Source organism: Sorghum bicolor, chromosome 7, assembly GCF_000003195.3.
Source record: "Sorghum bicolor cultivar BTx623 chromosome 7, Sorghum_bicolor_NCBIv3, whole genome shotgun sequence".
Lineage (NCBI taxonomy): Eukaryota > Viridiplantae > Streptophyta > Magnoliopsida > Poales > Poaceae > Sorghum > Sorghum bicolor.
In genome coordinates, this window is record NC_012876.2 from 429,315 (window position 1) to 450,452 (window position 21,138).

The 21,138-nt window shown below is 42.5% G+C and overlaps 5 protein-coding genes and 2 long non-coding RNA genes across 8 annotated transcripts; 6 read left to right on the plus strand and 1 right to left on the minus strand.

Annotated features, from left to right (window-relative positions):
* LOC8068511 (ferredoxin) lies at nucleotides 3,538-4,361 on the plus strand. Its single transcript, XM_002443658.2, has one exon. It carries the CDS (start codon nucleotides 3,695-3,697, stop codon nucleotides 4,127-4,129), a length of 435 nt encoding a protein of 144 aa, XP_002443703.1. The 5' UTR covers nucleotides 3,538-3,694; the 3' UTR covers nucleotides 4,130-4,361.
* Nucleotides 5,139-5,878, plus strand: LOC8064335 (ferredoxin). Its single transcript, XM_002443659.2, has one exon. The coding sequence runs from the start codon at nucleotides 5,286-5,288 to the stop codon at nucleotides 5,715-5,717; it is 432 nt and encodes a 143-aa protein (XP_002443704.1). The 5' UTR covers nucleotides 5,139-5,285; the 3' UTR covers nucleotides 5,718-5,878.
* On the plus strand, nucleotides 8,101-8,954 carry LOC8064336 (ferredoxin). The gene has a single exon (XM_021464787.1). The coding sequence runs from the start codon at nucleotides 8,208-8,210 to the stop codon at nucleotides 8,661-8,663; it is 456 nt and encodes a 151-aa protein (XP_021320462.1). The 5' UTR covers nucleotides 8,101-8,207; the 3' UTR covers nucleotides 8,664-8,954.
* LOC110436766 lies at nucleotides 9,530-11,388 on the plus strand. Its single transcript, XR_002454600.1, has 3 exons — nucleotides 9,530-10,048; nucleotides 10,166-10,378; nucleotides 11,242-11,388. It is a non-coding gene; the product is annotated as an uncharacterized LOC110436766 (long non-coding RNA).
* LOC8064337 lies at nucleotides 14,809-15,758 on the plus strand. The gene has a single exon (XM_021464513.1). The coding sequence runs from the start codon at nucleotides 15,145-15,147 to the stop codon at nucleotides 15,502-15,504; it is 360 nt and encodes a 119-aa protein (XP_021320188.1). The 5' UTR covers nucleotides 14,809-15,144; the 3' UTR covers nucleotides 15,505-15,758.
* On the minus strand, nucleotides 16,158-20,003 carry LOC8064338. Of its 2 annotated transcripts, XR_002454750.1 has the most exons (8): nucleotides 19,712-20,003; nucleotides 18,584-18,733; nucleotides 18,439-18,501; nucleotides 18,299-18,352; nucleotides 17,562-18,212; nucleotides 17,146-17,319; nucleotides 16,388-16,800; nucleotides 16,158-16,259 (listed from the first exon to the last, which is right to left on the minus strand). XR_002454750.1 is itself a non-coding variant. In XM_002444823.2 (7 exons), exons 1-7 carry the CDS (start codon nucleotides 19,868-19,870, stop codon nucleotides 16,621-16,623), a joined length of 1,431 nt encoding a protein of 476 aa, XP_002444868.2. In that variant the 5' UTR covers nucleotides 19,871-20,003; the 3' UTR covers nucleotides 16,158-16,620. The 2 variants fall into 2 exon arrangements, 1 of the variants encoding a protein (XP_002444868.2); XM_002444823.2 differs by having other exon boundaries at nucleotides 16,158-16,800.
* Nucleotides 16,764-17,145, plus strand: LOC110436873. Its single transcript, XR_002454751.1, has 2 exons — nucleotides 16,764-16,837; nucleotides 17,012-17,145. It is a non-coding gene; the product is annotated as an uncharacterized LOC110436873 (long non-coding RNA).

Below are 21,138 nucleotides of genomic sequence, written 5' to 3' on the forward strand. Positions count from 1 at the left end.
CATAATTATCATCTATTTTACGTATCTGAGAAAAGGTCAATCAAAAAAAAACAAAGAAGATGCTTCGCAATCGCATGATAGGTAGCTAGATCTAGATAGCGTGTCGGTCATTTTCTTGCTTCTTTTCTTCTCCGCGTGAAGGAATTGAAGGAGACGATGGCAATGGGGCATAGATAGTATATTCCTCTCACCTGGACCAGGCCGCGCAAGTCGCAGTCAACTTCATACGGCTGTGCTGGGCTGGTCTGGGCTGGGTATGCACGCATTGCAAGTATATTAGTACTACCAAATAAAGCCCATCAACAACAGAAGAAAAAAAGGAAAACAGGCCAGGGTCCTTTCTCGGCCCGACATACAAAAGGCGAAGGAATAGCCTCGAGGATGCTCTCTAGTCTCTAGTCTCTGGCGCACTTCTCGGTTGTCGCTGATTCTATTCGTTGGTGCCCTCACCTAGCATGCCCTGTGGGCCCCGGCCGACTAATATTTTAGTTTTATTTTATCTATGTACATAACGTTTACTATGCACTTAGATATATCCCATGTCTAAGTAAAAAAGGAGTATTTCCTAATTCGATAAATAATTATAGAATCTACAACACAATTCGGTAAATAGGCACTAAGATAATATGATAAGCATTCAACTGGAAGATTAAGTTGAAAACTTCCATAAATCATAATATAAATAGTTAGTTGGAACTATAAGCATTAACAAGACTTATCATACTATATTTGTCTAACTTTTCTAGCAGAAATTGAATAAAGCAGTATAAAAGTACGTAGAGTTTTTCAATGAGAGTTGATGGTTGCATATTAGTGTCTCACCACAGCGGTTCGACCATTATTGACCGATTGGCGATAAGGCTATTGCATATTAGTGTCTCACCACAACGGCTCGATCATTGCATATTAACATACTGCTAATTCGTTGCATGGGTTTTGTATGATCCTTTTCAAGTCATCGGCGGCACTTGGTTATATCTAATTTGCACTCATCATCAAGCTTTGTTTAGCGTCATTGCTTTGAATTCTCACTATCGAGGACGCAGTGTCCTAGAAGAGGCAATAACTTCACATACCACTATCTATATTTGATTAATGCTTGAGGATGGAAGGTAATACAGACCCGACAACAATGTCGACCATACATAATGTGTTCCAACCAGCTTAGGGACTTAGGGCCATGCTCAGGTAATAGACCCACACACTAGGGTGTCAACTGTTGTGTGATGGTGACTGAGTCCCTAATTCTTAATGGGAGCTTCAGCAAAGGTGAAGATAACTTATGCACAGACTGTCTCAACCGAGTAGGAGAGATAAAGCTCGCCAAACTTGTTGATGACGAAGTCTAAGATTCCAAAATGGAACTCCTAGTCCACGGTGAATGTCCTAGTAATGAAGAGATTGCCTGCGGAGTGAACAATAAAGTCTAGACTTCTTGCATGAGATGATCGAGTAGATGGTCCCTATCTTGACGGGAGCAATCTAGCCATTGTAGATGGATCTGTGCATGTGTTCCTCTAACTATAGTGCTAGTTTTTGGTTTATTTGTCACCAGCAATACAACTATAAGGTTGATTCACACAAAATTAATAACTATTAGGGTTATATCTGCGAGATTAAACTAGACAGTACCACATGACAGGGATTCTCTATACAAGTTTAAGCCCTTGGAGGAGGTAATACCCTACATCTCATCTAAATCATGTGTTTAATGAATCACTGAGCACCTTTGCACGTGGACCGGTGCAACAGTACGTCCGTAGCAAAAAAACTAGAGGCAAGGAAGAAGGGAGCAACGAGAGTCACTGTGAAAACGATGAGAGATGGTTGGTGGGTGATAGCGTCTCTATGCCGGTGTCAGTCACACCAAAAATATATATAGCATTCATGAATTTGTTATTACACATATCTGGGGAATGAATAACTACCACCTCTCATTAAATTGATGTACTTGCGAAGCTTTGAGATTTTACATTCCTAGCTAGCTAAGCTAAGCTAGCTAGTGGCCACCAAGGATCCCGGCCTGTGACCTTAAAACCTCAATCTAGCCAGTTGCATCCAATGTGTGGTGTGGCAACATAACACACACAGACAAACTTGTTGATGATGAAGCCTAAGATTCCAAAATGGAACTCCTAGTCCACGGTGAATGTCCTAGTCACGAAGAGATTGCCCGCGGAGTCAATAATAAAGTCTAGACTTCTAGCATGAGATGAAGTATATTATCCCTATCTTGACGGGAGCAAATCTAGCCTTTGTATATGGTTCTGTGCATGTGTTCCTCTATCTATAGTGCTAGTTTTTGGTTTTTTGATACCAACAATACAACTATAAGGTTGATTCACAAAAATAATAACTATTAGGGTTATTTCCGCGAGATTAAACTAGACAATACCACATGACAGGGATTTTATACAAGTTTAGGCATTGTTTAGTTGAAGAGGTGAAAAGTTTTTGGGTACTGTAGCACTTTCTTTTTTATTTAGTAATTATTGTCCAACCATGGACTAAGTGGGCTCAAAAGATTCATCTCACAAATTAAAGACAAACTGTATAATTAGTTATTTTTTATCTATATTTAATGTTCCATGCATATGACGCAAGATTCGATATGATGGAGAATCTTGAAAAGTTTTGGGGTGAACTTAAACAAGGCCTTAAGCCCTTGGAGGAGGTAATACCCTACATCCCATCTAAATCACGTGTTTAATGAATCATTGAGTACCTTTGCACGTGGACCGTTGCAACAGTACATCCATAGCCAAGAAAAAAACTAGAGGCAAGGAAGAAGGGAGCAACGGGAGCCGCTGTGAAAACGATGAGAGATGGTTGGTGGATGATAGCGTCTCTATGTCGGTGTCAGTCACACCAAAAAAATATATAGGGTTCATGAATTTGTTATTACAGTTACATATATATGGAGAATGAATAACTACCACCACTCGTTAAATTGAAGTACTTGCGAAGCTTCGAGATTTTACATTCCTAGCTAGCTAAGCTAAGCTAGTTAGTGGCCACCAAGGATCCTGTGACCTTAAAACCTCAATCCAGCCACTTGCATCCAATGTGTGGTGTGGACAATAACACTCACACACTGAACGCATATCAGTCTTTTTTTTTTCTGGGCGTACCTTATTATTATACGGATTATTGCCTTTGTATATATGTATATTTCGTGGTATGTATATATAAATATATGATTGCTAAAAATCAAATAAAGCAGATGGATAGATATGGATGGATGGAGCACCCCAAGTCCACCAAAAACACAGGAAGACTTGGGTATATGCGTTTGTAGTGGTACAGAGACTGGATGCATGCATATGGCCTCCACACGCCCATCGACAGACACAGAGGCTGGCACACATCGTTCGATCGATGTATGTAGTAGATAGCTAGCTAGATAGATGGATGGATGGCTGGAAGCGACGATGAGCAACGTGTGATCCTCGTTGCACAAGCGATATCCCTCCGCAGATAAGCCGAGCACTCACCGCCACTCCCTCCTCCCTCGCCCGCCGACGATAAATCATCGCCGGCAGCCAGACGTAGTCTCCATTGTCCCCTAGCTAGCTAGCTGGCAGAGCAAACAAAACACTCCATATTGTCGCTAGCTACCCAGCTTCTGATTCTGCTACCTTGCTTAATTAGCTATAGCAATCACACGCTAGCTAGCTAGTACTACAGTCCAGTAATGGCCACCGCCCTGAGCAGCCTCCGCGCGCCGGCGGCCTTCTCCCTCGGCATCGCCGCCGCCCCGGCTCCGGCGGCGGCCGCCACCGTGGTGGCGCTGCCCGCGGCCAAGCCGGCCCGCGGCGCCAGGCTGCGCGCGCAGGCCACGTACAACGTGAAGCTGATCACGCCGGACGGGGAGGTGGAGCTGCAGGTGCCCGACGACGTGTACATCCTGGACCAGGCCGAGGAGGAAGGGATCGACCTCCCCTTCTCCTGCCGCGCGGGGTCCTGCTCCTCCTGCGCCGGCAAGGTCGTCTCCGGCACCGTCGACCAGTCCGACCAGAGCTTCCTCGACGACGCCCAGGTCGAAGGCGGCTGGGTGCTCACCTGCGCCGCCTACCCCACCTCCGACGTCGTCATCGAGACGCACAAGGAGGAGGACCTCGTCGGCTAATAAGCAGCCGCATGCCATGCACACCACACACCACACGATCTGTATGGGCCAAGCAAGCTAGCTAGCTACCATGCCATGCATCCATCCATGACAGCAGCACAGCTCCATGCATCATCATCTGTTATACTACTCTCTTATTTATAATCCAATTTTACTTCGGATGCATGATATGATATATGAGTTTCACTATGCTCAAGCAAATCAAATAATAATGTTTTTTTTTCTCTCCTCTTCATTCAGTTTTATTTGTGCTAGCTACTATATATATACTACATATACTTAACTGAACTTACCAAAATTCAGTCTCTAATCCCTGAACCTCCTATACTCATACGAGTTATAATAACACACTGTTAGCTAGCAGACTAGATCGTAGAGGATGAATTTGGGAAGAACAAATAGGTAGGAAGCATAACAATGCAAGGTAGGAGAGAACAGAGGATAGTATTGTTCAGCTCTCAATCTCCCTTTATACATAGCATTGCCTTAGCGTGAACCCACAGGCGCAGCTATGTCTAGCCTATATATGGTTCACGCCCACTCGGGACCATGTTCTTCGCGCGCCTGGCTCAGATGTCTGGTTCGGGTGCGCCTAGTTCACTGGTCACCGTGTCGCGCTCTGGTTCAGCCTTATGTACGTGTTGGCCCTTCCACACACTTGGAGTTCAATTTCTAGAAAAATCGAAGCGCATGGATGTGATCATATGAGACACAAATCTATATATGACTTCATCCTTCAATGAACAGTCATGACTCATGGCCTCCACACGCACAATAACCAATCATCATCAGTGGCCATCAATTGGTTTCCACATTTTATTTTCCATGAGTGTGAGTCACTACTTTTGCTCTCAGTAAGTAATTAAATAGAATGTGAATTTCCGCCCCATTAATTCCCGTGATGATGATGTTGAGGGCCGGTAAAATTCATGGCCAAAATTGTTGAGGACGTACGTGATCAAACAAGGAGAGGTTGGAGTTGGCCCCGCCAAGAAGATAAGCCTACACGCTGGACTCACGCCATCCCTTCGTTTCCATCTCATCTCTCTATCTAACTCCAGCAGCCAGCCGCTAGTAGCTCGTCCAAAGCAAGCAGGCACACACACACACACACACACACGCTCCAGCCTCTCCTCGGCACCCACAACGACATACAATGGCCACCGTCCTGAGCAGCCTCCGCGCGCCGGCGGCCTTCTCCGTCCTCCGCGTTGCGCCGGCGCCGGCGCCCCCCGCCACCGTCGCGCTGCCGGCGACCGTGGCCCGCGGCGCCAGGCTGCGGGCGCAGGCCACCTACACCGTGAAGCTGGTCACGCCTGAGGGGGAGGTGGAGCTGAAGGTGCCCGACGACGTGTACATCCTGGACCAGGCCGAGGAGGAAGGCATCGAGCTGCCCTACTCCTGCCGCGCGGGCTCCTGCTCCTCCTGCGCCGGCAAGGTCGTCGCCGGCACCGTCGACCAGTCCGACCAGAGCTTCCTCGACGACGACCAGATCGCCAGCGGCTGGGTGCTCACCTGCGCCGCCTACCCCACCTCCGACGTCGTCATCGCCACGCACTTGGAGGACGAGCTCACCGCCGGCTCCTAATCATGCATGCTTATCTCTGTTCGTTATTAGCTTCTTATTCTTTACGCTCGTTACCTACTGCTTGTTGCTTTGCAATTGCAATTATCTTATTCATCATGTAAGCGTTGAGTTTTCATCCGTGGATCGAGAGACTCCCTACCAACCTTATCTCTTCTTCGTCACGCCAAACGTCCTCGCACGTCGCGATGTAGACACGGCCCGATCTTTTCATTGGTAGAGAACTCTGACATTTACGATCTTTGGAACTAAGTTTGATTATATTCAGACCCCACAACCAATACATCACTGCTCCCCGTTGGTTATCAGCCACACACAATGTGATTGATTTGCCGAGAAGGCTTCCTACGAGCGAATCGAGAACTCAAGTAAGAGCGGGGTGAACATAATCTTAAATTGTAAGTATGAATGAAGTATATGAATTTGATAAGAGATTCAAATCTTGATTCAAAAAGACTAGTCGACAAAGGCAAACAAGATCAACATTAGGGGCCCTGGTTCACAACTGTCGATCTTGATGATACAAGTTCAACGAACAATGCAGCAAACAATATATGTTTCACAACAAAACAAGAACACAATGAAACCCAACAACCCTAACGGGAGAAACAACGACTAATTAAAGGGTCTTGGGCGTCATCACCTCTAGATGCACCCCCTAACACGATCCACAGCCAACGAACCAAACAACAATGTCGCAGCACAGTGGCAAATTATGGACATTGACTTATTTTGACGATTCTTGTTGACTCAGGACGAATCAAAAGCCATTGGTTAGCTTATTAATTATCTTTCCATGCATATATTGATCGTCAAGAATGGAGTATGTATACACTCTCGGGACTGGTCCTAAAATCCGACATTGATTCCAACTTTAGTCGGACTAGGACTCGACCATAATGTGGATGAGTTGGACGCCCACACTAGTCCTCCTAGTCTCTTTGGATTGTACATGAAGTAGTGATGTCATCATCACACCCCTCTCTCCATTGCTGCCCCCGTACACCACCGCCACTTGTTGCCCACTTCGGCGCCGGTGTCGCATGTTCCTCGCACCACCACCGCCCGCTTGTCCCTACCTCCCCATAGCAGTGAGGAGGTCACCGTAGCCACCATGACCCCATGACCTCCAAGGAGCTCTCATTTGTGCATCCATGACCTCTTGCGTGAGGAGGAGCCCACCCTCTAATTTGCTGCAAGATTCGACTCAGTGGTGCGAGCCTGTTTGCTGGTCTGAAAAACCATGGTTGAAAATACTGTTCGTTGATTTATTGTGAGAGAAAAACACTCATGGCTGGCAGAAAAAGTACGACTTACAAGACAAGTAGGCTCTTCACAAGATCCCACGCCTCTTGATGAGCTGTCTGTGGGCCTCGACCACACCATTGACAACTCTCATGCAGCCGCTCCCGTGTCTCTGACGACTCTGATTGCTTTAGAAGAGCGACAGGGTGCACAAGCGGCTGCCCCTTCCACTCCATTTGTAGGGATGGGGCATCCTGCGTCCCCCAATATGAAGGAATACACCCTCGGTATCCCGGTTCACTCTTTGACCCTGAATCAATCGTCGTCTAAAATAGTATGGACACACATCCAACATCACTCAACTCTCAATCCAAACGCACAATATATGTTCAGACATGGTGTGGAGGTCAATCCTAAATGAATTGGAATTTATGTCATCATAATTGATAAAACTACAAACCTCCTATACCCATATAAGTTAGACCAGCTTATATCCTGGCACAATACAGAAATCGATTCTCATGCAAATTATTAGAACTATATAGATGGCCAGAGTACACCCAGTCATGACTTGTGGCTGCCACACGCACAATAACCAATCTGTGGCCATCAATTGGTCTCCACAGATTATTTTTCATGTATTGAGAGTCACCACTTTATTTGCTCTGTATAATAAATATATTTTTTGTATCCTAAAATAAGTGCACATTTTGTACTTCGAAGAGTAAAATATTATCAAATTTAACTAGAGTTTTTTTTTTAAAAAAAAATATTAACATCTGTACCTTTTAATAAGTTTACTATGAAAAATACATGATGAGATTTATCTATCCAATGATGTTTGTTTGAGATCATAATCATTAAAACTTTTTTGTATGTATTTAGTCAAACCTAAAATTTGTTGATGTGCACTATATATTTTAGGGTGAAGGGAGTACATACACTGTTCGTTATTCACATCACACACACAGTTTCTGGTGATGTTGAGGGCCGGTAAAATTGGTGGCCAAAAATTGTTGGGGACGTTATCACATGAAAGGTTAGAGTAGGTCCGTTGTGCTTCCGGCCCCACCAAAAAGATAAGCCTAACACGCTGCACTCGCGCCATCCCTTCGTTTATCTATGTATGTATATCTGCCGCCTCCTCCTCCTCCGACCCAACAACAACTCCAGCACACACACACACACACACGTATACAGCCTCTCTTAGCTTAGCAGCTCCAGCACCGGCCGGCCGGCACCACAACAATGGCCACCGTCCTGAGCAGCCTCCGCGCGCCGGCCTCGACCTTCCCCTCCTCTCTCCGCGTCGCGGCAGCACCGGCGGCGCCGGCCACCGTGGCGCTGCTGCCTGCGGCGGGCAACAAGGTACCGGGCATGGCCGCCCGTGGCGCCAGGCTGCGCGCGCAGGCCACCTACAACGTGAAGCTCGTGACGCCGGAGGGGGAGGTGGAGCTGCAGTGTCCCGACGACGTGTACATCCTGGACCAGGCCCAGGAGGAAGGCATCGACCTGCCCTACTCCTGCCGCGCGGGGTCCTGCTCCTCCTGCGCCGGCAAGGTCGTCGCCGGCAGCGTCGACCAGTCAGACCAGAGCTTCCTCGACGACGACCAGATCGCCGCCGGATGGGTGCTCACCTGCCACGCCTACCCCACCTCCGACGTCGTCATCGCCACGCACTTGGAGGACGAGCTCACCGGCTAATCATCATGTGTTACATATGCATGCATGATTGATTAAGCGCGCGCGTAGTACTGCTGTTGTTTGTTGGTTTTGCATGCAACTCATGTAAGCGTGGAGTTTTCAACCGATCGATCCGTGGAGAGAGAGAGGCCCTATTACATACCTTGTGCGTGTATGCTTATTATATTTGCCGTACGTGTTGAGTTGTTGTTAATTAATATATGGCCTAATTGTAATCTTGTTTTATAATTTGCTATTTTGTTTCTTTTCGATCTGTTTATATATAAGCAAAATGACTGGTTATATATTGAATGTCTTGAAGTCACCAATATATCAAGTTGTTTCATTCGTTTCTTAATTAGTCATACAGCTCCCAAATTTCAGACTGGTTATTATTGAATGTCTTGAAGTGTAACACCATAAATTTTGCTTCTTTGAAAATAGAGCTAAAATAATTTATTTTGTATTTCTGTGCTCATGAAAATATAGTAAAATGATTTTTTCCTTAAATTAAAATTCATCATAGGGTTTAGCAACGTTGTTGTGCATACATGCTGGTACATATGTTTTATGTAATGTTTGATTGTTACTCCTTTGTGTGTTGAGAGTGAGCAAAGTTTTTGAAATGTGTTTAGTAGATCGATCTTGATCGGTACATCTTTATCTTTATCTACAACCAAATTCCTTATTTCTAAGCTCAAGTTTTTATTAGGAGCTTCCTAAAATCTTTTCTTTATCACTCAAAGCACTTCTTTTAGTTCCTCGTCCATCAAGCAATCTCTACAAACTTTTCGAGAATTTTTCCAGCTTCTGTTCTCACTTTTCTGTGAGCATAATCTAATTTTTAGATGCTCCATATTATCTCATCATGAGCTCCAAATACTTTATTTGGGTTCCCCATATTCCATAATGTCTCTGAGAATTTTTCTCGAATTTTTGGAGCTTTCGGAATATTTTTCATGACTTAAATAATGATTCTGGATTTTTCTAGAATTACTTTATCCATGAAATTAATTAATTCTGAAAATCATAAAACATCTATTCCTTTTAATGCTCAAATATCATGTGTAATAATTATAATAAATCCCAAAGACCATGTCTTTATTTATTAATTGGCTTTAATGTTTATTTAGACCCATTAGTAAAGGTGGAAGGTGCAACATCAATTAGTACCATATTGATAGTTGATGTAAATGTGGAGAGTTTTTCTCCCTATATATATGTACTAACCCCTTAGGCCAAAGCACACCAATATCTACCATAGGGGAAGTCCCTGGTTTGGGAAATCCCTCGCGTAGTAAATTAAAATTTTCTTTCTTCTTGACACCGTCGGTTAACATTGACGATTTCTTCGGCGAGCTTCTCCAGCCATCTCGAGTGTCTCTGATGAGGATCATTATCATGAGGTTTGTCTCACCGTTCTCGACACCGTAGTCTTTCTTTGCATCGATCTATCATCGTTTGAACATTTGTTTTCCATCTTCTATGTTTTTGCCGGTGATCCCAACATCTCCTTGCTGCAGCTACCTCTCCTGTCGCCGCAGTTGTTGATGCCGTCAACGGCCCCTCCGTCTTTCTGAGTTCCGCGTAGAGGAAACAGACGTCTGTTCCGTCGATCTTGAGCCTATCGCCCTTCAACTTCATCGCTGCCATCGATCACCAACGGTGATGCCGTCTGCTGCTAGCCAGCGACCAGCGCTCGTCATTCGCTTCGGCTGCACGGTGAGCATCTGAAGGTACTCATTCTTCTCCTAGCTGCACAAGCAACATAGCTTCACGACCGATGACATGGAGCAAGTAGCCGGCCGTCCTAGCTTTCTTGATTAGCATGATGACATCATCATGTTGTCAATCTAGTATTATTGCCGTTCCTTTAGAAAAAATAAATCCAAAAATACAATGGAAATACACTTGTTTCTTGAGTCTGTATTCTCTCTATTTTAACTCCGGTTTGATCCGTTAAAGTGGCGCTTGAATCATGTCGATACGCTCTACACATTAGTTTTAGAGTTTGTCATGTCACTTGATTATGAATCTAATAATTTACGTAATAAGTAGATTAGTACTTATTCAATAGCCTTCTAATGAAAAGCAGTATAGGGTAATGTCGTTGTTTTATCTTTAAGTGTTAACTTTATTAAAGTCCAATGAAATATGTTTCAGTATAATATTCTTATACCATGTACCAAGTTCATTTAGATATTTCTACGATCACTTGTCTTTTATAAAGTTAAAGTTTAATAATTTGATCAATCTATATACAACTAGTTTTTCAATTAAAAGCAACTTTTGCCATCTCGGTCTTCTGTAAATAATTTAGTTTTATCTTAGTTTTCCAAACCAATTATAATTTGACTAAATTTAATTTAGATATATCTCTGAAATATCCTAAACATGTTTTATAGTAAATGAAGCTTATAGTTTTCTTGTTTTATATAATCTTTTGGTTGTTGTTTCTTTTAAACCATAGCTACGATTAGAGTGCTTTTCCGTCTGTGTGTTGTAGCAATGTGTAGATTAGTTTTCAAACCTTTTCCTTTATTGATTGATGTACTGTTTTAATTTATTTAAATTGCTTGCTTCGTGTATGATTGTGTAGATGCTTGTGTGGTGCTTTGTGATCATGTCCAGTCGGTGAGCTTTACGTGGTGATCAAGAAACAGATCATTGAAGGTTTGGAACTAGAAGAAGGATCTAAGTTTAAGGCAAGTATAGCATGGGATCATCCTTGTTTCCTAATAACTTTAATCACGTAATACATATTGCATGTGTCTCCTTGATAAGGATTTCCTAGTATTGATCTTATACCTTGTCACCTATGGTTTTGCATTAGGTAGCCTATGCTAGTGCTCCACTAAAACCATGATCTTGTAATTTGATTAATGGAATATGCAATAAACATTAAAAGATGACTTTTTAGCAACTTTAGAAAAGAGGGCTGGAGCATTGGGCTATCTTATGGTGCTCTAGTTTCTCTCCATAAGGACTTATCTGTATCTGACCATCCGGGACATACAGTACAACTGTGAGGGCTACATGGCTCTGGCTTTAGCTCAGTATGAGGACCTTTTCTAGCTTGTTAGTGGTTACCCGTGTGGCGCAAATGGAGAATAGCAGACCGTGGATTCCTGCGGGTGAATCACATGGACTGACTAATGAAACCAAGCGGCCCTAACTTGTTAGACGAACCTTTGAAAGGCTTCATAGTGAACCCTGCCGGCCTCCCTAGGAAGGGGTTAAGAGATTAACTACCTCGGGCGAAAGGGTAAATCACGACTCACAGTGAAAGTGTACAACCTCTGCAGAGTGTAAAACTGATATATCAGCCGTGCTCACGGTCACGAGCGGCCTTGGACCAATACAGAATAAATGATCACTAATGGCAAATTATTGAAGTTATTGTTGTTAATATGTTGTTTATGCTATTCTTTATTCATTTTACCTGATCATGAGTTTACTATGGGACTTGACAAGTTGATGCTACTCATATGCTAAAATTGTGACAACTAAAAGCTACATGCAGTTAAACCAGTGTCTAGCCTTTGAGCCTCATGAACCCCATGTTATTCTTGCTGAGTACGAGATGTACTTACGCTTGCCTTTACATTTTATTTGGATAAAAATCCCGGATGGGTACCAGATTGCTAGTTTGGAGAAGAGTTTAGGCTTGTGCTCAACCAGTCAGTTGTCCATGTGGATTTGGAGGTTTCGCCTGAAGAACGGAGTGTCTTTCCGCTGTTTGCTATCTAAGGTTATATCTTTTATACTAAGTTCGTTATATATAAGCATTGACTATTGATATTACCCTTATTTGTGGCTATATGTGAGATTTGACTTCCTGGTCTCACATATGGTGTGTATCTGGTTTTGTTCTTAAAACCGGGTGCTACATGAAGTCACCAATATCAACGTTGCTTCAAGCTCTTTGTGTGAATAAGAGTCAGAGAAATGGGTTATGTAGGAAAGGCAGTCGTCCTTGGTGACGGGTGGTTCGGGTGTGTGGCAGCGACAATCATGGACTCAATGGTGGGGAAGCCATCCGAATAGGAGTGGTGGAAAGTGTGTCTCGTGAAGTCGTTCGAGTAAAGGCATGTTTGACGGGGCTACGTCTCCACCAAAAACAGCTTTAGCTTTGACTCCTTTGAAGGAGCAGCTTTAGAAGTAGAATTGTTGCTGTTTTGATAAAGTGTTTAGTAAAATAGCTTCTTTTGATGATAGATAAGGAGGATGAAATGTCTACAATACCCATGATTTCTTTTCTTTTCCCCCTTTTTTCTACTTTATTTTCACTTTGTTCATCATCTTCATTTCGTACCCACTTGTTCTCTTCATTCTTACTAGTATTTGGCTATCTCACGCTCGCGACATGAAGGTTCCGTGTGGATGGAAGACCGTCAGGGACGGATCTAGTGGTGGGACGGATGGGCTTCTAGCCTCGGCTATGTTTGTCGGACCCATGAAGCCTCCCCTTAGCCCCCCCAGCTAGGAACTTTTGTCATGGATGCAGTTTGACGAGAGACTGAAACTATCTAGAGGTTGAAGAAGCCCCTCCTAAATATTTTCCTGGATCTGTCCCTGCCGGCAGCCGCACGTGACCGTGCCCCAGAGGCCTCGACGCCCCTCATGCCCTGGCAGTCGAGCATCATTGCGGTTGCACGCTTTACGCGCCCGTGTCGGCCATGGCGCTTCCTCTTGCTTTGTCATGCGTTGCTTGTCCCCGACAACCCCATGCACCCAGAGCTCTAGTGACCCATGCTCGACACCATCCCTTAGTGACCCCACATCTGTGACCTCGGTTAACCCATGTCCACATGGTGGTGGCCTCTTGCACAACCCAGTAGGGGAGAATCCACACAATGGCCTTTGTAGGGCCCATGGTTGGTCAAAGCTACATTTTTGTAGCTCCATTCTTCTCTCTCCTCTTCTTCCAGTGGATCTTCAGCGGTTCCTGGCATGGAGCAGAGCAATTTGTTGTCATTTGGTTGGTGGCGGCACGGAGCTGGTTCAGGGGCCATACCAAATGGTCCCTAAATTTATGATGGGTGCACTTGCATTGTGATGCGTAGGCTTGTGCTATAGAAGATAGTGAAATTTTAGTGATAATAATTGTTTTTACACTTTTGAGGGATGCATTTGCATCCCTAATCACTATATAGCTTCACCCCTTGTGTGTGTGAGAGAGAGAATGAGTGAGAGATGAGTTAGGTTTTGTGGTGAAAGGAGTTAGTGGTGATGGTAGTTCGGGGGTAAGGTCGTGATGATCACAGTGGCACAATACATCTAAATGGAGGAGGAGCATGAGAGTTGGGTGAGCAGTGAGAGAATGAGATGCATGGATAATAATTGGAGACATGACAATGAGCGTGGACTTTGGTTTGGATATGGTTGCATGATTACGAGCTGAGCAACAGAGCGAGGCTCTGGTGTATTAGGCCCACCTGTGCCGATTAAGGACCATCCTATTGATGTGGCAAGTTTGAAGGTACCGAACACATAAAGGAGACTTAATTACAAACTTACAGTTGACTGTAAAGTTTAGTACTTTCTTACAACTAAGATACTTAAAAGGTTCACTGGAGTGTTTCTCTGGCCACTTTACTAGTAGTTGTTGTGGCAGGGACTATCCACAAAAAAAACTGGGGAGGGGGGGGGGGGAGCAATGGCGGGCCCAAGATTTTGAGTGTGAGTATTTAAAATGTAATGAGGTATAAACTTTTTTGACAACCAAAGCCAAATATTTGGCATGTATAATGCTGCATATGTAATTGCATAGTAAACAACAAATAAATAGCGCATAACTGAGCATGAGCACAATTTGAGAAAGCGAGATACCGAGATAGATGAAGAATTATAATGGTAAGTTTTGAAATAGGGGAATTGTAATAGAAGATGTTATAGCTTGAAACACTACAATGATATAGATCAAATAAGAGCAACTTCGATAGACTAGGTAAATTTGTGAAGTCATTATTTATAACTGTTGTGCTAAAGAAAGCATTTCAACACCATCTCTTACAGGTCATATTGCTATATGTGTTTTTCTAATTTAATTAGCCTCTTGTAAAACTCTATAATTTAGATGAACTTTTATTTTTTTTATATAGTTTAATATATAATTTTACTAAATTTATTTCTTGAAGTTGCTCTTAACTGTATTTGTTTTTAGAACGAAGAAGAAACGTTACACAGTTCTGGAAACGTACGTAGGGCACGAGCGCATGCATGCATGCAACTAGGGAGCGTGGCATGTGTTGTCCAGCGCAGCACAGCAGGGGCAGTGCGGTGGCCGGGCAGCCGATCGACGTGTCCTGCTCCTGCGCAAAGACACCGACGTACGTGTCCCGACGCGAACCTTCTTCACCGCTGCAATCTATAGCTAAATACACATATATATGCACCGTAGCGGTGCAGGCAGTACTACCACTCACCCTGTCACCCAGCAAGCTACTTCAATTCCGTTCCGTCGTCGTCTCGTGATCGAAGATCTCGTCGTCGTCGATCGATGGCGCATAGCAAGCGCGAGATAAAGCCCGGGAGGGCGCACACCAAGGTGGCCGGCGACGACGAGATGCTGCGGACGGGCTTCTACGACGGCACCCCGCTGGAGGGCGGCAAGATCGCCGACTCCAAGCCCGTCGACCTCTTCGCCGCCGCACGCCGCGTCGCCGATCAGGCCGTCGATCCGGACTCGCAGCAGCAGCAGCAGCAACAAGAAGCAGACGACGAGGGGACGACCAACAAGAACAAGAACGTCATCGCGGACAACCCTGCTGCGACGGCGACGGAGCAGCCGGGCCGCCGACAGGGCGTGGCCGAGCCTCCCACCGGTGGACGTCGCTTGGGAGTGGGACGCCCGGCTTAATTATGTGTCGTTTTTGTCGTTTCCATTTTCTTTCATATATGCAGATGATGCAGGGTTTAATTTGCCACCGAACTTTTATACATGCAGTCGTACTACGGTGATGAACAACTATGTATGTATATATGTATATTAGCAAGCTGCTAGCTAGAGAGAATAAACTAATAAAGGCGGTCGTCACCCATTAGGGCAGTCAATGGGGTTTCATTAGAGTTTCATGCATATTAAATATGATGATGTGGCGCTATATTAATGAAGAGAGATGATAAGAGTTTCATAGGAGTAGAGAGAGTTTCATTTCATCCCTATGAAACTTCTATGTACAGTTTTCAAAATATTGATGTGTTGGAAACTGTGTCATGAAACTGCCATTGAGGATGACCTAGCTTACACCACGAGTCTGTCTATTCAAGAACCGGTTGTTTGTGGCCTGGGCAACAACCGGTTGTTGTGCAGCAACAAAACAACCAGATATATAGCCACATCAAATCTGGTTGTTTTGGGTCAATGAAACAACCGGATTTTCTAACCCTCAGATTGAAATCTAATGGTCCAAAACAAATACAAAACAAAATACAAAAAATGATGATACAAATATAGCAAATATTTTCTATTGAATTCAAAAAACAAATAATACAAAGGACATATGCTACAAATATAACAAATATTTTCTATTGAAGTCAAAACCAAAAATACAAAAAATTACACAAACTTTACAAATGCAAAAAACAAAAAAGGGCAAGTTACAGTCACTTAGCCTGAAAAAAAATTACACTAGGACTATGAAGAAATTACATTGAGTACAATTATGTAAAAAAAATAATGATCAAATATAAATAAACCTAAACTATACAGAAAATGTGAAAAGAAAAGGATGGGAGCTTACTAGTGAATTAAAACTGAGAAGGCCCAAAACAAAGCCCACAAGACAAAATAACAACTCCTTAGTCAAAGCCTAAACTTTTACACAAACCACCTAGCACCTGTTAAATAAAAAAGCCCAACTGAGGATATTCATATGTCCAAAGCCCAACTAAGATAGTATAGAGCACTTAAACCAGAAAACAAAATAAACCAAGGATCCAAACATAAAAGTAGGAAACTTGCCAACCAAGAAGGTCAGAACGAATCTGGTAGACCACCTGTCCAGATCTGTCTACAAGAAGGCCTTGCTACCTCTACAGATCTGTCTACAAGAAGGTCATGACAATGGAAACTTACCTGAACTACTAGACCACCCGTCCAGATCTGTCTACAGGAATCGAAAGAAGCAGGGGCAATGCAACCTCCAGACGAACCCTGGCAGCAAGGAAGGGATAAAGGACAAAAAACACAGGTAAGAACCAAATTCAATCACATAGAACTAGAAATAATACATCTCCAACAAATTAAGTTGCATTATCTCCACCAGTTTTCAGAAAACTAAGCCAAAAACTGATAGAATTTGAAATACTAAGCCAAAATAGTGAATTACTCATTGAACTTACAATTTCTTATTTGTTAATTGCAGGAAGATACAGACAGAGGCAAATTACCAGCAACATATTTGGAAGGAAACCTGAATGAGGTAACTAACAAACCTAACTAAAATAACAATTGAAAATACTACATCAAATTCTTATTGAATTACTCATTAAATCTCACCTTGTAGTAGCATGTGTTGTCAAAGGGAAGCAAAGGTCTGTAACCATAAACACCAGGGGATTTGATATCAAGATTAGCATAAAACTTAATCAAATCACCCTTCCACACACATATTCGAGGAATAGAATCTACAAGTTGCCTCTGACCGAAATCAATATGATCCAGGTAAACAACCTTAAAAAAAATTAAACAATTATATTACAGTGAAGAACTATTAAAACAAGCAACAAATAACAACAAAAAATATAAAATCAATTACTAAATACAAACAACCTAGAAATAAATGACCAGACAACTTATAAGTTAAAAAGCCATAACCAAACCATGAACAAAATATATAATGCAGAATTAGATAAAAAATATTCAAAACAATAAAATACAGAAACCATATTTATAGTTGCAAAAACTAAACTTACCGCAAGGTAATACAAACAGCCACCAAGACCCAAACAACGCTTTGCTTTAGCATCTTTACCACCATTGAATGCCTTCACATGCTCAAGTAACCACTGAAGCACATAAGCACACCACTTGAAATCCTTAATGTGATCAACATCTTCAAATATACCAAAGTACTTTGGACTGGGAATGGTGTTCGTATTGGGGCACAAGAAACTGCTCAAAGCAACTATCATGAAACAGATAAACACATCCTCATCTGACAAATCATCCTTCTTGATCAATTTATCAGCAAAGAAAGATACCGGCGGAATCTTAGACTTCCCAAACTTTGATAAAATAAAATCCTTGCCAACACTAGGATCAGAAGGGAAAGGCCTTGTACCAATAGGAAGATCAAGAACCAGATGAACAGATTCTTCAGTCAATGAGATTACCTTTCCATCATGAACTATATCACCAGACTTGGAATCCACCAAATTTGCAACCCACTTAGCCAAACTATTGGGCACAAAGCATTTATCAAACAGCAACAATGAACCAAACCCATAGCTAGCAATAACATCCTTCTTCTCAGGAGACAAAGAGGAGATTACATTCATAAAAGCTGTGGCAGAAAACCTTGTGAAACCAGCCTTAGACTTCTTTACAGATTTCACCTTCTTAGCCTACAATTTTATTCATAAAATTTAGAAAACAAGAAATGAATGTAACCTAAAATGCACAAACATAAATAAAAAGAACAGATACTAACCTTATGCCTCAATGCCATTTTTAGCCTTCTCTTCATAATTCTAAACTTTTCATACTGAACAAAGAATAAATTAATTTAGTAAATAAAAGCACTAAAATATAACTACAAAGGAAAAAAACGGAAGGAAAAAAAAACCATACATCCTTCAAACAGTCCTCATACAGATGTCGATCAAAACTTGAATTATCACTAGAAGAATCACCCTGCAAGCAACATAAATAGAAGTAAGTTTTTAAAATAGTATACATATACATCTAAAAAAAGAAATACAAATAGAACACTAACATCAGAAACATCCATAGCATCCGAAGAAGTCTGAAATGAATCATAATCCATAAAATTTGGTTGAGAACACTGCACATCATTCAAATCTTCATTCTCAGAAATATCAGGACTAGATATATCAACAACACCACGAGGCCTTTTTCGAACCATCTAAAAATTATGGAAAAAAACACATGTCAGCTGCCTTTCATTGCAAAAAGTTCAAGACCTAACCACAATTCAAAAGGTGTACCCCTATTTACTTATAACAATCAAATACTAAAATTACAGTAAAATAAGAAAAAAATTACATTGACTACTAGCATGTAAAAACAGTAATATCACAATATCAGCTAACAAAAAACATAGGTCATGCAACTATAAATACCTTTAACTAACAAAGTATACACCAAAAGTACTATACAACAGTAAGAATCACGAAAAATATTGATACAAAAATACGCTACTATAAATTTACTAAAGATTACACATGTCATAACTTCCAAAAAAACATTAAAACTGCACAATGCATACTAAAAGAGCACAATTGATATACAAAACAGCCAGGTATAAAAAAAAACCTACAATTCATTTCATACATAAAACATATTAAAATCATATCCACAACTCTACATGCTCAATTAACATTTGGCAAAACAAAATAAAAGAACCATAATAGTTCACGATGATTCCAAAAGTGCAGCGTCATTATATATTATAAAAAAAAAGAAAAAAAAAGCACAACGTCCTGTCCCCATAATTACTCCCGTCCACCTCCTACTCGTCTAGTCACCGTCACCAGAGCAGCGCTCCTCGCCATGCACAGGCTCCACAGTGGACCGAGGCGTACCGAACTTCCTGGGACCTGGTCCCCGGCCGCTGCGAGCCTGCGACCAGATCTGCCGTCGTGAGCCATGCGCACGGCGCACCACACGGAGTGGCGCATGGCCTGCCTGACTGAGCGACTGACCGTAGTGCAGCAAGCAGCGGGCCGTTGGCCGTCCGCGCAGCGCACTCGCGCTCGATCGGAGAGAATCGCAAAAAACAGAGTAAATAGAGAAGAACGCCGAGCCGCACAGATGAACGACAAACAACAGATATCGAAATCGTTGGACAAAAACTTGAGGAAATGAAGCACAATAAGCATACCTCTCCAAACCCTAGGAGTCGCCAATGGCGGAGAGAGCCAAATCGCCAGGAAGAAGACGAAGCGAAATGGGGAAAGGGGAAACGGCAGCGAATAAATGAGCGCGACTCCCAAAAAATTAAACAGTGCGGCGCCGACAACTGGACCCCACATGTCAGCATCACATATCCAACAAGGACAGACCAAACAAACGGAAAAAATATCAGAAGGTCCAAAACACATGGATCGAACCAGATCAAACGGCCCAAAAAACGGATGCTGCAACACGCCAAAACAACCGTTTGTTCAATAGCTTTTGTGTAAATAAATCTAGCTAACACGTACGACGCATGCATGTGCGTCGGGTGCTACTCGTAGACACGCTCTGATCGATATTTGCAGCACGACCCGTACGTAGCAGAGACGACGCTCCTAAAGTTCCATGAAGCTCGATCGATCTGCAAAAATCAGCTTCACGCCCTCGTAATTTAATTATTAAACAGTCCATCACGTGACTCGTGGGCCGACGCGATCGGCATCTATACCTCTGACATAAAGATAAATCCCAACGGAGGCAGCTAAGACTCAACTAAACTTCAGTTGGATACCAAAATGTACACAATCTCTTGAGCTATTTCAAACTTTAACCACCTAATAAATCCAGCTAATGCATGGTTAAACACAATTGTCTCTGTTTTTTCTGTCTACATCGGGCTCAACAAAGTAGAGGAGCATGGTAAATCAACAATAATTAGTTAGAGGATCCAAATAATCTCGCTAAATTTTAGCGACCAAATTAGCTAGGTAAAGTTTAAAGTTTAGCCATATGGATCCAAACAGAGCCTAATAAGTAAAGACAGGAAATCGGTAGATATGATTGATGACATTTATATATTGGTGATAAAAATAACAAAAAAAATAATTGATATTGGTAGGGTAATTAACTCTAGGATTATCTTAGCTAGAAAGTGCAAGTGTTCCTCCATTCTATCTATATAGAAAATAAGACAAAAAAGAAGGTGTGCTTGGATGATGGGTTCAGCCACACATCCCTAGGGAATAAATAATGGGTCTCTAGCTGTCGATGCGAAAAACAAAGTCTGAATTGCATTGTGTTCCACACTTCCACTATGGACGGTGTGGCTCAAGAGAGCATCAGATCTTGCTTGTTGGCCATTTAGTAGCTGATCAGATCTTGCCCAGCCTTTTCGAGGAAAAAAAAAGAGAGCAAAAGTCACAAAATTTTATGTATTTGCATCTGAATGGCAAGAAAAGAAACCATGTCAAAATTACAACATGATAAAGCACATAGGGAGCGAAATGGCCCTTTTCAGTCCCATTTAACACACACTAATGGTGAACTTAATAGAAGTGGCAGAATGAAAGGGCAAGAAAGTTAAGATAGATGGCAGATACAGCACTTGAAACATTTTAGTGGTACATAGATAGT

Bases quoted from the DNA above. Each gene is read 5' to 3' on its own strand.
- LOC8068511 (XM_002443658.2), top strand. From the start codon at position 3,695: ATGGCCACCGCCCTGAGCAGCCTCCGCGCGCCGGCGGCCTTCTCCCTC.
- LOC8064335 (XM_002443659.2), top strand. From the start codon at position 5,286: ATGGCCACCGTCCTGAGCAGCCTCCGCGCGCCGGCGGCCTTCTCCGTC.
- LOC8064336 (XM_021464787.1), top strand. From the start codon at position 8,208: ATGGCCACCGTCCTGAGCAGCCTCCGCGCGCCGGCCTCGACCTTCCCC.
- LOC8064337 (XM_021464513.1), top strand. From the start codon at position 15,145: ATGGCGCATAGCAAGCGCGAGATAAAGCCCGGGAGGGCGCACACCAAG.
- LOC8064338 (XM_002444823.2), bottom strand. From the start codon at position 19,870: ATGCTGACATGTGGGGTCCAGTTGTCGGCGCCGCACTGTTTAATTTTT. The intron at 18,734-19,711 runs GTATGCTTATTG...CATAATTTTTAG, and splicing joins GACTCCTAGGGTTTGGAGAG to ATGGTTCGAAAAAGGCCTCG. The intron at 18,213-18,298 runs GTTAGTATCTGT...ATAAAATTGTAG, and splicing joins AAATGGCATTGAGGCATAAG to GCTAAGAAGGTGAAATCTGT.